This window comes from Pinus tabuliformis, chromosome 6 (genome assembly GCF_031772625.1).
Source record: "Pinus tabuliformis cultivar Carrire ecotype Pingquan chromosome 6, CPIR1, whole genome shotgun sequence".
In the NCBI taxonomy this organism is placed as follows: domain Eukaryota; kingdom Viridiplantae; phylum Streptophyta; class Pinopsida; order Pinales; family Pinaceae; genus Pinus; species Pinus tabuliformis.
The window spans coordinates 1,160,312,495-1,160,329,952 of NC_142292.1; the positions used below are offsets into that span (position 1 = coordinate 1,160,312,495).

The following is a 17,458-nucleotide window of genomic DNA, read 5'->3' on the forward strand; positions in this document are numbered from 1 at the left end:
GGCTTTTGCCATACTTCAAGTCCTTGGTCCTTCATTTCAAATTCAGAAGCCAACTCCCTCTTACATTTGTGAATGAGAGGGTCTGCACCTGTTAGAAAGAGGTCATCCACATACAGCACCAATATGAGAGGCTTGTCATCTTCAACCTTAAATTAAAGGTTAGAATCGGCTTCACTCCTAGTGAATCCCAGCTTCATCAAGTAGCTGTTGATCCTCTCATACCATGCTCAGGGTGCTTGCTTCAGCCCATAGAGAGCCTTCTTCAACCTGCATACATGAGATTTTCGATCATAAATTTCAAATCCTTCGGGTTACTCCACGTAGACCTCTTCTTTGATCGAGTCGTGTAAGAACGCAGTCTTGACATCCATCTGATGTAGGTTCCATCCTTGTGAAGCGGCAAGGGCTATGATCAAGCGGATGGTCGTATATCTAGCAACAGGTGCAAATATCACATCATAGTCTATACCTTCCTTCTGGGAGAAACCACGAGCAACAAAACAAGCCTTATACTTTGCCGTACTTCCATCTGCTGCATGCTTTATCTTGTAAAGCCATTTGGAAGTAACAACTGTCTTGTCCTGGGGTCTGGGAACTACTTCCCAGACATCATTCTTCATGATAGACTCATATTCTTCGGTCATAGCATCCTTCCATACTTGATGCTTGACGGCGTCTGAGAATGATGAAGGCTTATTTTGTATGATCGTGCTCATGATGGTCAGGTATCCCTGATACCTATTAGGTTTCTTACTTTCACGAAAGGTTCCTCGGGGTGCAGCATGTCCTTCAGCATCATCAAGTAGCCCCCTAAGCCATGAAGGCCTCTTCCTAGAAGAGGAAGGCTCATGTGGAGGAGGATCAATCAGATCCATGGGTTCTTCTACATCAGGCATTGATTCATCATCCTTTTCTTTCGGTTCCCTGGTGTCAGCTTCTTGAGAGCTCCTCAAAGTCGGAAGATTGTTCACCTTGCTGAGAGCCATATCTTCATCAAAGGTGACATCATGACTAATTACAACTTCCCTTTGACCGGCTACATAGATTCTATAGCCTTTAGTATTTTCACCATAGCCCACGAAAATTCCCTTCTTTCCAGATGCACCCAATTTATTTCTTTTCTCTTTCGGCACATGAAAATATACAGGGCTTCCAAAAATTCTAAAATGAGAAACATCAGGTTTCTTACCGGTGAACTTTTCTTCAGGAGTCTTGGAACCCAATGCTTGATGAGGGCATTGATTTTGTACATATACGGCAGTGTTTGTAGTTTCAGCCCATAGAAACTTCGGAAGTCTTTGATCATGTAGCATGGCCCGGACAGCTTCCACAATCGTGCGGTTCTTCCTTCCCGCCACACCATTCTGCTCAGGAGTACGTGGTGTAGTAGTCTCCCTCTTAATGCCAGCCTCAAATATGCCTGAGTGAACCAACTGTAATATACCAGAGGTCTTGCTTCGGCTTGAGGGGAATGGTCCCCTTTTGAGCCTTCCTTCGGCACATCCCGGACATACACCTTCTTTCTCTACTTGGAATTCGGGCATCCCTATTACCATATGTCTTACATCGGGTAGAGCTTTGTAATGAAGGTGGGCAAACCTCCGATGCCAAAGTTCGGACTGAAGAGTTGTGTCACAAGACATGACACCTAGCGGACTTCCATCGACCTAATATAATGAATCAACACTAAACCCAAGACTAAAGGCATCTTTAACATTATTTTTCCATATACATACCTTGCCATTGCCGAAGGTTACCTTGTAGCCTTTGTCTTCCATTGCCGAGATGGACACTAGGTTCTTTTTGAGGTCAGGTGCATTTAATACATCCTGGACTTTCTAGCCTTCTTGAATGGTTGTCCTCTTCCTCGATCCCTAGCGCTCCTCTTACCTTTGCTGTTGAATTTGTCATTCCTTTGATTTGCCATCAGAGGGATTTTGATCATCGTCCCAGTGTGAGTCCTTTCTATCAGGGCACTCCCTTGCATAGTGACCTGCTTTATCGCAGATGTAACATCGTCCTTTTCTTCCACCCTTAGGTCCAACCTTTCCTTTTGATTTAGTCCCGGAATTATTTATTTTCTTAGCATGAGAAGAAAAGGCAGCAGGAGGACCTTTAGGCATGGGCATTTCTTGCTCTTCTTCCCTTGTTTCTTCTTAAACGCATCTAGCCATTAATTCCTTGAAACCAGGAATTACATTATAGTTCAGAAGAGTAGTCCTGAACACGTACCATTCGGATGGTAATCCTCCAAGAGTCGTGAGTGCCATTTCCCAGTCTATCGTAGATTTCCTTGGAGGTGTCCAGTTCAGAGATGCAGGCCACCAAGTGCTTGTCGATAGATTCCCGGATGATCTTCTATTTTGACTTCTTTGGTTTTCCATTTGTTCCATGCAGCAGCAGATGCATTTGATGGAGGCTCAACAATATTGCCTCTTACATGGTCCAGCACTCCTAGAACTTCTAGGGTTAGATCGATAGACATCTTCCATTGCGTGATAGTCATCTTTCTCACGGAGCTTGTCTTCGACAGGAAAGAGTGTTGAGGACCCCATAGTTCTTTTAGGATAGCCTTGCCAATCTTCTCTTCGATGATTTCTCTTGCTCTTGCTCGAGCTTTGTCTTCACCTCAGTGTCGATATCATGTTAAGTTATGGTATGTTCTATGCTTATAACAGTTTACTTCTTTTTCTTATTATATTCCACAGATTAGCAATCACATGTACATAAATTAAAGTGTAGACAGGACATTAAGCGATCGACAGAAAACAAGCCAAGACAAGAGACACAAGATGTGACGGCTAGCCAGGGACAAACCCCACAATGTGTGAGGAAACCCTTTGATCAAATCTTCTTTTATCTTCAATAATTCAGCAGAGAGAAATAGTACAATAAATCTGATTCATATCAGCAGTAGCAAACCCTAGATCAGCAGCATCATCATTAGCGGTTTCATTATCAAACTAGGGCAGACGATATCTCACAAACCGACCATCGGATTGACTTCATTTCACCACCAAAAGTTGCGGCTTCCAGAGGAGGTTTAGATGAACCTACAGTGCAGTTCAAATGAGGAGATCTTCTAGGCCACGCAGGTCAATCTTTACTTCTGCAATTGCAGCTTCAGTTTCAGTAGTTTCCGGCTTCAAACTAGGGCAGTCGATATCTTGCAAACCATTCTTCGGATTGACTTCATTCCACCACCAAAAGTTGCGGCTTTCAGAGGAGGTTCAGATGAACCTACAGCGCAGTTCAGATGAGGAGATCTTCTAGGCCACGCAGGTCAATCTTTACTTCTGCAGTTGCAGCTTCAGTTTCAGCGGTTTCCGGCTTCAAACTAGGGCAGTCGATATCTTGCAAACCGTTCGTCGGATTGACTTCATTCCACCACCAAAAGTTGTGGCTTTCAGAGGAGATCCAGATGGACCTACAGCGCAGTTCCAAAGAGGAGATCTTCTAGGCCACACAAGTCAATCTTTGGATCTGCAGTTGCAACTTCAGGTTCAACAGCTTCCGGCTTCACATGTGTGAGAGAAAGACCCATTTCTGCGCAGTAGAGAAGAGACTCATTTCTGCGCAGTAAAGAGAGAGAGATGTGATGACAAGACTGAATGCAAATGAGGAAAAGTCCTCTTATATTTATACACAACGTTGGTGTTTGAATAGATGCGACTGTTGGGCTTCTGAGCCTACATGAGTTGTAGGTCGGCTTGATAATAATTCCATAATCAAAATAAATTCATATTTCCATGAATACTTATCGGAATCGGATGATCTTTATATCAATCCTACACCTCTCGACGAGAGGAATCTAATAAAAATATTATCATCCATGAATAAGATGACCCACATGAAGTTTTTCCCTGGTTGCCAATTTTAACACAGCGTCAGCCCAGCTGACCTCTGCATGGCTCTCAAACCCTCTGCGTCAGCCCTAGGCCTCTCTGCGTCACCCACGCAGGCCCAACTAATGACTACGGAATCTTCTGCTACCTCTGTGTCTGCCTCTCCTGCCTTAGCGTTGATCTCTAGTGGCTGATCTCGCCTCTCTGCTCCGTACTTGCTGCCTCCTGACTGCTCACTAGACCACTGGTTCAATTTCTCAGCTAATCCCACTTCAGAAATTGCACTGACTGGTCTCCCTCAGTGTGTTCTCCAAGTGATCCTCAAGCCTCCTCTTATACTTTTCTCATTGACCGATCAACAGCCGAGATTAAGTCCCTAATCAACGGCTAAGATAAGATCTGGCTTGATCCATGACTTTTGGACCATTCTAACACAGTTTTATATTAATTCACATTAATATTTTATTTTCCCTAAGATTAGATTTCGGGGCTTCATTAAAAATATTAATTATTTTAATATCTCCCAAACAGTTTAGAATCTGCCCAACCCTTTATGGGTATTGGAGATCTTATGTGCCTTAGCCTCTCCACCAATTTTCGTGGCTAGAGCACATCTGATGCTAACCCAAATCAACAAAAATCAACATTTGGTACAAAATCAAGGAAGAACCTGAGGATGGGCCGACTTGGTACTGAGAGAAGGCCTTGGTCTAGGGATTGGGTCTTTGTATCTCATTTGAGCATATTCTAAGAAGAGAAGAGTTTATGGGTTTTGCCTTTAGAGGGGTTTTAGCCTAATTGAGAGCCTATATCTGTGTTCTCTTTTGTTGTTGTAATTTCTTGATATTGTTTGATGAATAGATCTAACTAAAGAACATAAAGTAGATAACTAAGATTCGCAAGCAAGTTTCAAGGTTAAGAAAATAAGATATAAAAAGTTGCCACTTTACATTTTCTAACATGGTATCAGAGCCAAGGTGAGCAAGGAAGGCAGTCGGAAGGACACTCAAAAGAATTGTTGATCAAGGGATAGGAAGCTCTCAAGGCCTAAAAGAAGAAGATTGTCTCTTAAAGGGATCTGGTTAAAGGCTCGTTGGTAGAAGACCCTTCTAATCTAGGGTTTCTACATTGAAGAAGATCAAAACTACATCCATCTCGCAAGGAGGGTATTGATCTCGCAAAAAGTAAGTCTATTTGTAAGGCATGAATATTGGAAGTTGTTGGTGTAGGAATCCTAGGGAACATCTTTCAAGGGCATCATCAAGAACTCTCCAAAGATCTTGAAGACATCAAGAAGGTTGGAGATATTATTCAAGTAAGTATCACATTATCTCATAATAGTTGAATCTTCAAGTCATGTAAGTTCTTTCTGCAAGGAAAGCAACAAGCTCATAGGGGCAGTAAACTATCTAGCATTGAAGAAGAGGATTGATTTGATACTCACAGAGCAAGATGTAATGGGATATGTTACCGGAGAAATTACTGAACCAACACAGGAAAGGACACAAGAACTAGCGAAGTACAAAAAAGGGGAAGTAAGGGCATAAAGGATCATGGATGAATCAATCAAGGATTCTCTTGTTCCATTTGTGGCAAACCTGAAGACTTCCAAGGCCATGTACGACAAGCTAGTGAATTTGTACTCTGTAAGTACAACAAGTCAAAAGATGTGTAATATTCTTAACGGAAATATTAAGTCAATAACAAAAACATGCACTATAACAACAACTAAGAAATTCAACACATATGCAGGAAATCACAACACGAGGAAATGCACAAAAACTCTGAGTCTTTTTATTTATTTCCGAGCGAAATGGAGTACAAATGAGTATGAAAGAGGAACCTCGACTTGCTACAACAAGCAAATCCAAACCCAGATAATCAAGCTGCCCAAATGCCAAATGAGCTCCCCACCATGATTTTGCGCTAGCCCAAAAAATTATTAGCACTGTTGCCGTAGGTGAACTAGGATTTTTGCCCTCAAATCTACTCCAAAAATTCTGCAAAATTAAATGTAGGCTCTCCACACCAGCTCCAACAAAACCCAGAAATATCTCACAGACCCAAGTGGTGGAAATGGTCCTGGGGTAAATTGCGCCCTCCTCCAACAATTTTAGTTGTTAAACTATTGAATGGAAATAGGAATTCTTCCCTCAGAAGTGCTCAAAAAATTTTATAAAATTAATCCTAGCCTCCTCTCACCAAACCCACAAAAACCCAAAAAGGGTTTGGGCTGAATCCACCGACCCCCAGTGACCCCCAACAAGTGTAAATTGCTCAATTTGGCCAGAAAATGCCCTACAGTTCAGATATTGTTGAATTTGGCCCAAATCTCCCTCCAAGAAATCCTCCCTAACTCCTGCAAATTTCTCCCCTCAATCACCAAGCAAATCCCAGCTCGAATGCTCCCCAAATTCTGAATCTCTACAAGTGCACAGAAGTTGCCAGTAAACCCCTGTGCAGGCCCTGGAATAGATAAATTTGGTCCTCCAAAATGCAACACTCTCGGCCCTGCAAATCCCCAAGGAAAAACTCGTCCTCCCTATGGATAATTCTCTACAAATTCTCCAGCCAAAACTCCATTGTCTGCTAGCTTCTCTCAGCCCCTTCGAATTTCCTTCTACGCCCTAAGAGAAGCACGCTCCAGCTGGAAATAGTATGCAATATAGCTCCTAGAGAAGCCCTAAGATGGACTCCTTACTCCCCTAGGGTGACACTCGAAGTTCACCGAAGGTAGAGGTGGAATTCCGGCTCGGAAATTCCTTGTGTTGAACAGCACGGTTGTCTTGGCTAAGCAACTCAAGAGAACTAATGTTGAAATTGTAAAATGACAAAAGATGCCAAAAGTGAGGCCCCCAAGTTCTATTTATAATTTGTTGGCCTCTTCTCTCCTTGTGGTCCCCATTCTCTCTCACTCTCTTAATTCGCACTTCCTTCTTTTTTCCCTTTCCTCCAAGGGTGTGAGTTCCCTCCTTGGGTCGAATTTCTCTTTCTTGTTGCCCTCACATTCCACTTAAGCTGCAATTTCCCTTTTTCCTCCTAAGTACCAACGCCGAAATTGCATCCTCTCCCAAAACTCGTCTCTAATGACGAAAATCAAAATTAAGGATATTACAAGATGTCATTGCGGAACAAGCTATATAGAATGAAGAAATCGAAGGATGAGGATATGGCATTCTTCCTCATGAGAGTCTCTTAACTAAGAGACCATTTGCAAGGACTTGGGGAACCAATCACTGATTCTGAAGTAACCATATGTGTTTTAAATGCATTGCCACCAGAGTGGAGCAATTTTGCAACAAGTGTCTGCTCCAAGAAGGATTCAACTCCCTTTGAAGAGTTGTGGGCATAATGCATACTAGAAGAATCAAGGATCAAGGTCAAAGATGACATTGGATCAGATGAGCAATCTCAAGCCTTCCTAGCCTGAGTCAAGAAGATGAAGAAAGGGATGTTTGGCAAGTCCAAGAAGAAAGATATGTCCAAGGTACAATGTTTTGGATACAACGAATTTGGACACTTTAAGAGGGACTGTCCAAACAAACAGAACAATAAGAAAAATGATAGAAGTGAAGCTAATGCAACGGAAGCAATGGGAGAACCCGAGAAGAAGGCAAAGAAGGAAGAAGTGAAGGATATTTACTACTGAAAGAAGGTTCACTAACTTCTAGGTTCTCTATGAATGTTTTCTTTTAGTTGATATGTTATGCATAAGCATTATAGGATAGAAGCATATGATAGTAACACGTTCGAAATTTATTATTATGTTGCTTAGTAGTGATCATCTAGGATAGAATGTTGACAATTTTGCATAATGTTCATCTAGATATTATCTAACATTATGTTAGAGGTTGTCATCTTGCTTATGATTCAATAAGGACCTCAATATTGGAAAGTCCTTGGTAAAGACATCATGACAGAAATAGTATGTATTCTATGAAATGCTAAAACATGTTGGTAAAGAAGGATGAAGGATTGCAATGGGTCAGGGTACAAACTTTATGGAAAATACATGTATAGCTAGATGATTGGATAAAAGCATAGGAACGAATGTTAACTTTGGATAAGATTCATGTGTATGAGAATCTTGTAAAATAAAGATTGGATATGCTTAAGTATTTATGATGTTGGAAAATAATAGAATTTGACTTACTAAAGAATATATGAAAGATTAGGACTTTCTCTAGAATATGTATTTGATAACATCTAGTATAATCTTCGAAAGAATAAAAATCGTAACTTGATAATCAAGTTCGATCCTTGCACACTCTGATGCAAGAAGGAAATAGCAAGTGGAGATGGTCAATGAGGATGTGTTAGTGGAACAAGAAAGTCACCATGGTGAGTAAGTCTATTTCATTTTGGTTTGGTTATCTGGTTAACATGTTATTTTGCTACTTGGTAGAATGGTGCAAGAATACATGATGATAGCTGAGGCAAAGTCAATTGTAAGGATGAAAAGTATTGAGGGAAGCTCAATATCTAGCACCTAGCAACTATGAATTCAAAATGTGTTCATCTTGAAAGGTAGCAGTGTGAGAAGATAAGTTGAAGGTCAAGGAAGATCACTTTCATGAGGAAGCCACGATTAGATAGAAGTTTGGAAAGGCTCAATACAATGCCTTCATGTCAAATATGGAAAGTGATGAGCAAGAAAGATGACATGGATCCTATCACAAGAACGAAGAGTGTAGATGGTTCCATGATACCTCAAAAGGAAGCAGGCTCGATGCAAGAGATGTGAAAGAAGGAACCATGGAGCTATGGAGAATTAGTAATTGATACTCTAATGAAGACAAGTTGTAAAGCCTTGTGGGGTTGGCTTCCATTGTCGGAAGGAAGGAATCTCCCCTGGCTTTTAGAGGGAGGAAAGGAGTCTCCTTGGATAAGGCGCAGGGATCTATTCTCAAGATTAAGGGAGAATAGGGATGTCCTCTCGGTTTGAGAGGGAGTGATATTGGACATCACATGTGCATTCTCCTCTTTAGGTGATGAAGAGAGAATGACATAGAATTGGATAAGCATTTGTGGTTTCCTTGAGAAAGGAAAAGGACCGATACTCCTTGAGGATTTGGAATCCAAGATAGGTAGTAGTCCTGAGGACCGACACTCTTTGAGGATGGGACAGAAATCCAAGAGAAAAGTGGTCGAAGAGGGCCGATATTCTTTGAGGACTTAGGTATGGAGATCCAAGATAAGAATAGTCCTAAAAGATGTTGACCACTGGAGTGACACCTGATGACTATATGAAGACTCCATGCCCAAGGATGATCCAGAGGACACTTGTACCATCAGATATCATCTGTCAACATAGTTTTTTAACTCTACTTCTATCTTCTCATCATCTTTCTTGTACCCAGATTCCCCACTCTGCGGGGAATTGTAATAAGTGATACTAGTAATGATGAGTTTTTGAGTCTGTAACAGGCCTAGGGTGTTGGGACTCGATCAGTAAATGAGTACACCTTGGAGTGTTTTTTTAATCTGGTTAATTATCCCTTTTTTTCAGAGGCAGATAATTTTCTGAGTTTTTTCACTCACTTTTTACCCCAAAGTTGGGGTGACGATTTGAAAGTTGAGCCCCTTGTTGGAAATAATACTGAGAGGGGGGGTGAATCAGTATTATCAAGTCAAATATTCATTTTCCAAAATCAAATGATATACGCTACTTCAGTTAATTAAACCCGCATATATACGCAACTATGCAGAAGGAAACCCGTGTATACAATGCAAACTTTTAAATGACTTTATCTTCCTGATGTTGATTATTAATCTGTGTTTGAGAATCAAATAACCAGTAACCAGAAACAGTAAAACAAAGCAGAAAGACAATCGCACACAAGAACACAAGATATAAGGTGGAAACCCAATGTGGGTGAAAACCACCTGCTGCAATTCGTCTCTATCTTCTCTTTAATTAGAAACTTATTTTTACAATTGTACTAGTGCAGTCCTTTACCAGTACGCAGGCTGCAACCTGCAGAGAGCTACAACCCTCTCTCGTTTTCCAGCTTCTTCTGGAAGGGAGCTACAACCCCCTTAGCTCTTGCACTAGCCAAGATACTAGTATGTAGGTGCTGGCCTACAGAAGGCTACAACCTTCTCTTTCTTTCAGGGACCACATTTCATGAATTTTCAGACTGGATCCACAAATAGCATCATTCAAACATCAAGAATTTCTGCATCAACCAATCACCTTTTCACCAATCCAAACTGAATCAAAATAACCACTTTTCTGACGACTGTACCCAGATCACAATAACAGTAACCACACACCAAATCTGAACCCAGAACACTGCAGCAATAAACAAAAGCAGCAAAATCACAACTCAATATATATACGCTACTTTAATAGCCTGAAACCTGCGTGCATACGCTTCTGCGTATGGAACAACCTGCGTATACGCTATTTTACTTCACTGAGCCAGCGTGTATACGCGCCTTCGCTTCACTGAACCTGCGTACAGATCTATAAAGGATAATTCGCTCTTTCAGATATTCAAACACTAATTCACCCAGATCATCAGTTTTATAGATCAAGCAAGCGCCACATATAACAAATCAAAATCATACAAAAATACTATCATTCAAGCTTAAGGATTATGATCCATCAATAAAACTTATCCATCTCTTTGCGCTAAGGTTCCTCCTTCATTCAGATCCAGATCTGCACCATAACCCAATTACCAGTATTCCAGATCTAGCACTTTATCAAATATTCAATAACAATTCAGATGATCCCTTGCCACATGATCTCCTTCCTCTTTTATAGTTTTAGGCCTTCCACAATACCACGGTCCAAAACCATAATAAACCAATACCACGGACCCAATACTTGGGATCAACACGTCTGACGAGGTACCATGGTCCAAAACCATAGGTTCAAATACCAAGGACTAACTACCACGGACCAAAGGTAAGTTCTCCAACATATACGCGCTTTTCCTTGCATGAAAGTGCGTGTATACGCACACGCGCCTTTGAAACGACTAACCCGCGTGTATACGCGTCTTCGTCTAGATGAACCTGCGTATATGTCTTTTCCTTCATTCTGAAAGCCTGAACTGAGATCTGTTACCAAAGAGAGTTGCCATCAAGGACAACACCTGTGCCATAGCTCCAAACCTGTGCCATAATGCCAACAATCTCCCCCTTTGGACTTGATGGCAACCCAAAATCCTCAAAGTCATTCTCCCCCTTTGTCATCAAGGGCAAAGGGTTGTGCTCCCCTTGAGTACATGCTGAAATTTTTGCCCTGCTATGCTGACCATGCTCCCCCTGACTGTAGGCAAGATCTGCAAAAGATGTTCTTCAAGAAGAACCATGACTTATACATCATAAAAGACCTTCCTATCACCAAAAGACTCAATACATACATCCATCACCCAACCAAGTGGGGATACATCAGAAATTTACATATGACAACCAAGTTCATTACATGTTCATCCCAGGCATAGTGGGGAAACCAAAATAGGTCGTTACATGACCTTGACACCATAAAAGAGATACCACAAAAGAGATACATGACATAGAGACGAAATATCTAGAACAAGACTTATGAAAGTCACCAATAACTGATAGCAGCAGCATCTGTCAATCACCATTCAGATTAGCAACCAAGATTTCCTTCTGTTCTCCCTCTGCCTTTGTTCCACCTGAAACCAACAACAGCTGAGATCTAGAATCAAAAGCTTCTAAGATAATGCCAACAATGCATTATTAGAAAATTATCTGCTCCCCCTGAACCTATGCCAGATGGTCTCAGTCAAACCCATATCAGAATATCTTCAACCAGAGCCTGTCCCTACTGATACGCGACTGTCTCTGCACAAACCCGCATATGTACGCGGATCCTCCTCAGGAAACTCGCGTACACCCATTTTTCTCTGAAACAGACAAGTTTTAACAGCAAGATGATGCATCAACTACTCCCAGCTTCTGTCTGAGGTATTCAAATGTTTCCCTGGGCAGTGGTTTGGTGAGAATATCAGCAACTTGTTCCTTAGAAGGAACATACTCCAATTTGACCTTTTGTTCCAACACTTGTTCCCGGAGAAAGTGATACTTGATCGGTATGTGCTTGGTATTTGAATGCATGACTGGGTTCTTTGAAATGTTGATTGCACTTGTATTATCACATAAGATGGAGATGGGTGGTGTACAAGTGATTTGAAAGTCTTGCAAGGTTTGCATCATCCAAAGAAGTTGAGTGCAACAAGATGCAGCAGCCACATATTCCGCTTCAGCTGTAGATAAAGCAATCGAACTCTGTTTCTTGCTGAACCAAGATACTAATCTGGAACCCATAAAGAATGCACCACCACTTGTGCTCTTCCTATCATCCACGCTTCCAGCCCAATCTGCATCTGTATAAGCATGAAGAGTGAGATCTGTATCTCTAGGATACCATAAGCCATAGTTTTGAGTTCCTTGAAGATACTTGAAAATTCTCTTCACTGCCTGAAGATGAGTTTCCTTTGGATTTGCCTGAAATCTTCCAACTATTCCCACTGCATGCATGATGTCTGGTCGGGTACCTGTCAAATAAAGTAGACTTCCAATCATAGATCTATAGGTTGGTTGATGCACTGCTGCTGATTCATCATTTGCACTGAGGCTGCATCCTGTAACCATGGGGGTACATACTAGTTTCGAATCTTCCATGCCATACTTCTTCAGAATCTGCTTGAGGTACTTGGTTTGAGACAAGAAGATATCGCCTTCATTTTGTTGGATTTGCAATCCAAGAAAGTATGTCAGTTCTCCAAGCAAGGACATTTCAAATTCTTTCTGCATCACCAAGGCAAAGCTTTGACTCATAGCTTCTTCATTGCTTCCAAAGATAATATCATCTACATACACAACAAGTATTAGCAATTTGTCATTTTCAATTTTTATATAGAGATTGCTATCTGCTGATCCTTTTGAAAAACTTTGTTGATGAAGATATTTGTCCAAACGGTAGTACCAAGCCCTTGGAGCCTGTTTAAGACCATAGAGAGCCTTTTTTAGTCTGCATACAAGATTTGGATCATTCCCAAGAATGAAACCATCTGGTTGCTCAATGTACACTTCTTCTTCTAAGTCTCCATTCAGAAAGGCTGATTTCACGTCCATTTGAAATACTTTGAACTTTTGAAAGCTTGAGAGAGCAAGGAACATTCGAATGGCCTCAAGTCTAGCAACGGGAGCAAAAGTTTCTTCAAAGTCTATTCCTTCTTGTTGAGCATACCCTTTACACACAAGTCTGGCCTTGTTTCTGATTACTTCTCCATTTTCATTCAACTTATTTTTAAAGATCCATTTTGTCCCTATGACATTCTTATCTTTTGGTCTAGGAACCAACTCCCAAGTGTTGTTCTTTTCGATTTGCTCAAGTTCTTCATCCATTGCCTTGACCCAGCATTCATCTTTGCATGCCTCTTTTACATTTTGTGGCTCAGTGGAGGAGAGCAATGCCAAATAGCTTGAGGCTTCTGCAATTGTTCTTCTTGTTTGTACACCTGCCTCTTTCTGCCCCAAAATATGAGATTCTGGATGATTCTTCTGAATGTACCTGGATGGAGTCTTCTCTTCTATCCTTATCTGTCCCTCTGGTGCCTCTTGGGGTTCTTCTTCATCATCAGTCTAATTTGGAGAGTAGTCTTCATCCTCTTCGATATTTTCATAATTTACTTGCCTAGGAATGTATCCTTTTTCATCAACCACTACATCAATGCTGTCAACAATTCTTCCAAGTCTTTTATTGTAACACTTATATGCCTTGCTATGGGGAGAATAACCAAGGAGAATGCCTTCATCTGCTCCATTGTTTTACGAAACGGCCGGGTTGACTCCGAAACGGCCGTTTCGATCCGGGTCAACCAAAAAAATTTCAAAACGGCCCTATGACCCGGCTCGGTGACCGGGTCACGTCAAAAAACGGCCGTACCGATTGGAAACGGCTGGGCAGCGTTTTCACTTAAAAAAAATTAATTTTTTGCTGATTTGGAGCTGATTTGGTTAGGGTTTGTGGACATGAAAAGGTTTATGTGATTAGTTAAATGCATTTGGGGTCCATTTCCCCCTCCCAAACTCTATTTAAGACAGCCAAATGCTCTCATTTCACTCACAGCAGTCTTATGCATTTGAGTGAGAGTCTTCTTTGAGAGTTAGTGAGCAGTTCTTGAGCTTGTTTTGGAGCAGCAGTGAGGAGTCTTGGAGGAGCATTGTAGCTGGAGTGAGGAGCTTCTTGGGCAGCCATTTGGAGCAGCATTGAGGAGCTGATTTTTGGAGCAAGTTTGAGGAGGCAGTTTGTGCCTGGAGGTATTTTTTTCCACCTCTATAAATCTGTTTTTACTTATTAAATTTTAGGTGCATATAAAGATAACTTAGAGAGTGTTTTTAGTCAAATAAATGAACATTGAATCAATTTTTATTTTTTATTTTCATTTTCAGATTGTTTTCCTAGTCAAAAAATGGCACCTAGAGCAAAAGATGCTGCTTGGGCATATGTTGAAATGGTTGATGATGAGATGTGTTGCAAGTTTTGCCATAGGAAAATTAAGTCAGGTCCTGGGGGGATTCATAGGCTGAAACAACACTTGGCAGGGATTAAAGGCAATATTACTGCATGTAAATCCCCCGAAATTGGGGAGATTAGAAAGACTTTGTTGGAAAGCTTTGAAAAATTTGAAGCAGATAAGACTAGGCAAAAAGAGATACAGGCTGAAATTGGGAGGAAGAGGGAGATACAAAGAATGATGGCTGCCAACCCCCACTATGAGTTTGAGGGTTCTTCCTCTATCCCTCAAACTGATGCATCAAACCCTTTCCGTTATGTTCCTCCCTCTTTTGCTTCTGTTCAAGATAAGGGAAAGGGTAGAATGAAGGGTGATGGGACTATCAAAAGTTTTTTCACTCACTCAGGCTCCTCTCCATCAGATGCACATGGTCCTGAAGTTAGTAAAGGTCTTTCTCAGCCCACTTTAGATGACCATTGGAAGAAAGAATTGAGGGAGACTGCTTGTGACTACATAGCTAGATGGTGGTATGATGCTGATATCCCCTTTAATGCTGCTCGTTCACCATATTATGAGCCTATGTTTGAGGCCATACATGCTGCTGGAAAAGGCTTCAAAGGCCCTACTATGCAAGAGCTAAGGGGGGTTCGTTTGCAGAAAGAAATTACATCAATTAATGAGTATTTGCAAGATTTCAAGGAATCATGGGCAAGAACAGGGTGTACCATCATGTCAGATGGATGGACTGATCAAAGAAACCGTACCATCATAAACCCTCTTGTCTTCTGCCCACAGGGAACCATGTTTTTAAAATCAGTTGATGCATCTGATAAGGTAAAAGATGGCCACTTGTTGTTTCAGCTATTGGATGAGGTTATTCAGGGTGTGGGGGTGGCTAATGTTGTTCAAATCATCACAGACAATGCCTCTAACTATGTTCTTGCTGGTAGACTGTTAGAGGAAAAACACAAGACCATCTTTTGGACCCCATGCGCTGCACATTGCATAGACCTCATGCTTGAGGATATTGGGAAATTAGATTGGGTCAGAAACACTGTAGATAATGCCAAAAGCATAACAAAATTTATCTACAATCATACACTGGTTTTGAGTATCATGAGGAAACACACTGGAGGCAAGGATATTATTAGGCCTGCCATCACTAGATTTGCTACACATTTTTTGACATTGCAATCTATGCTTTCCCAACATAGAAACTTGCAAAAGATGTTTTCCAGTGATGATTGGAATAATAGCAGTTGGTCTAACAAACCAGAAGGCAGAGAATTGAGAAGGAAAGTCCATGATGAAACTTTTTGGAGAAAGGCAACAGAGATTGTGAAGGTTGCTGAGCCACTAGTTAAGGTGTTGCGGTTGGTGGATGGGGAAAGGTTGGCTATGGGCTTCATTTATGAGGCTATGGATCAAGCAAAGGAGCAAATAAAGGCAGCATACAAGGATAGAGTGGCAAAGTATGGGCCCATTTGGGCAATCATTGATGAAAGATGGAACAATCAACTCCATCGCCCTATACATGCAGCTGGGTATTTTTTGAACCCACGGTATCATTATAAAGCTAAGGAGTCAGGAGCTTTGAGGGGGGAGGTCAGAGATGGACTGGTTGATTGCATTGAGCGCATGGTCCCATCGGAGTCTGATCAGCTACTAATACATCAGCAGGTCACATCCTTCACCAATGCAACAGGTACCTTTGGGAAGAACCTAGCAAAGATTGCAAGAGAAGCAGATGAGCCAGGTAAACAAAAATTTCAATTTTCAATTTCTCAATTTCAAGTTAGATATAATTTGTAATTTTGTTGAGCTTCAGCCTTCATCTAACTCATAATTCATTACACTCCTATGTTTTTTGCAGCACAATGGTGGGAGGCCTTTGGTGGCCAGTGCCCTGAATTGCAAAGGTTTGCAATTCGTATTTTGAGTCAAACTTGCAGTGCATCTGGGTGTGAGCGCAATTGGTCTGTCTTTGAGAGGATTCACACAAAGAAGAGAAACCGTTTGGAGCAAAAACGGTTGAATGATCTAGTTTTTGTCCAATACAACCTTCGGCTCAGACGGAACCAATTGCTGAACAAAAGACCTGATTCAGATCCCATTGTGTTGGAAGACATTGATCCAACATCAGATTGGGTAGTGGAGAGTCGTCTACCAGAGTTTGATCCTGATGAGGATCTTGATGAACTTGATGTTGGAGATCCACTGCAGCGTGTTCAGTTGAATGCAGATCCCAATCCACCAGCCTCAGTCTCACAGCCAGCTAGTAGGACTCCAGTTGTAGGTGCTTCGCCTTCCTCTGCTCAGCCACGACAGAAGCGCAGCCGCATTTGTACTCTATCTCAGCTTGCATCTGCTTCACAGCCTAGTGGTACTGGTACTGGCACCACTTCTACAGTTGCAGTTGGAGACGATGATGATGAGGAGGAGCCATGGGGCCCCTTGTCTGGCTCTGCCTCTGATGATGATGATCCAGAGATTGGTCGAGATGATCTTGGCTCCTCTGGCAGTAGCCAGTAGCTACTAGCCTCCTTGGTTATTTGTATTTTGTTTTGACTCTTGAGTCTTTGATCATGTATGACAGACTACAGTTGACTATGTATTTACTATTGCCATTGGGTACACCGTACCATTTTGATATAATGGATTGGTTCATGAGCCTACTTTGATCATATGTTGTCTTCCATGTATATTATAATGTTGTGTGTTTGGAAACTTGAATGAAAATATTTAAAATTATGTTTAAACTATTTAAAATTATGTTTTTTTATAAAAAAAATAAATATTTAATGTATTTTTTACAACGACCGAGTCATTGAAATCGAGCCGGCCGAGTCATTGCCGTTTCCGTTTCCGTTTCCGAGTCGATCCTCAGCCGAGTCCGAATCCGAGTCCGTTTTGTAAAACATTGATCTGCTCTAGGTTCAAGTTTGCCAAGCTGTTCATCATTGTTCTTAATATAGCATTTGCTTCCAAAAATTTTGAAATGCTTTACCGAAGGAGTCTCACCATACCAGAGCTCATGAGGAGTTTGAGTGTTGTTCACTCGGACATTTGTTTTGTTAAGAATAACAACGGCAACAAATGCAGCTTCACCCC

At 41.4% G+C, this 17,458-nt stretch overlaps 2 protein-coding genes across 12 annotated transcripts in view; one reads left to right on the forward strand and one right to left on the reverse strand.

The window, feature by feature from the left end:
• The window catches only part of LOC149262923 (uncharacterized), a 302,883-nt gene that overhangs the window by 268,752 nt on the left and 16,673 nt on the right, over positions 1-17,458 (reverse strand). The window lies entirely within an intron of this gene.
• On the forward strand, positions 15,986-17,215 carry LOC149262924 (uncharacterized). The gene is made up of 2 exons (XM_089408035.1): positions 15,986-16,103; positions 16,221-17,215. The coding sequence occupies exons 1-2, from the start codon at positions 15,986-15,988 to the stop codon at positions 16,877-16,879; spliced, it is 777 nt and encodes a 258-aa protein (XP_089264161.1). The 3' UTR covers positions 16,880-17,215.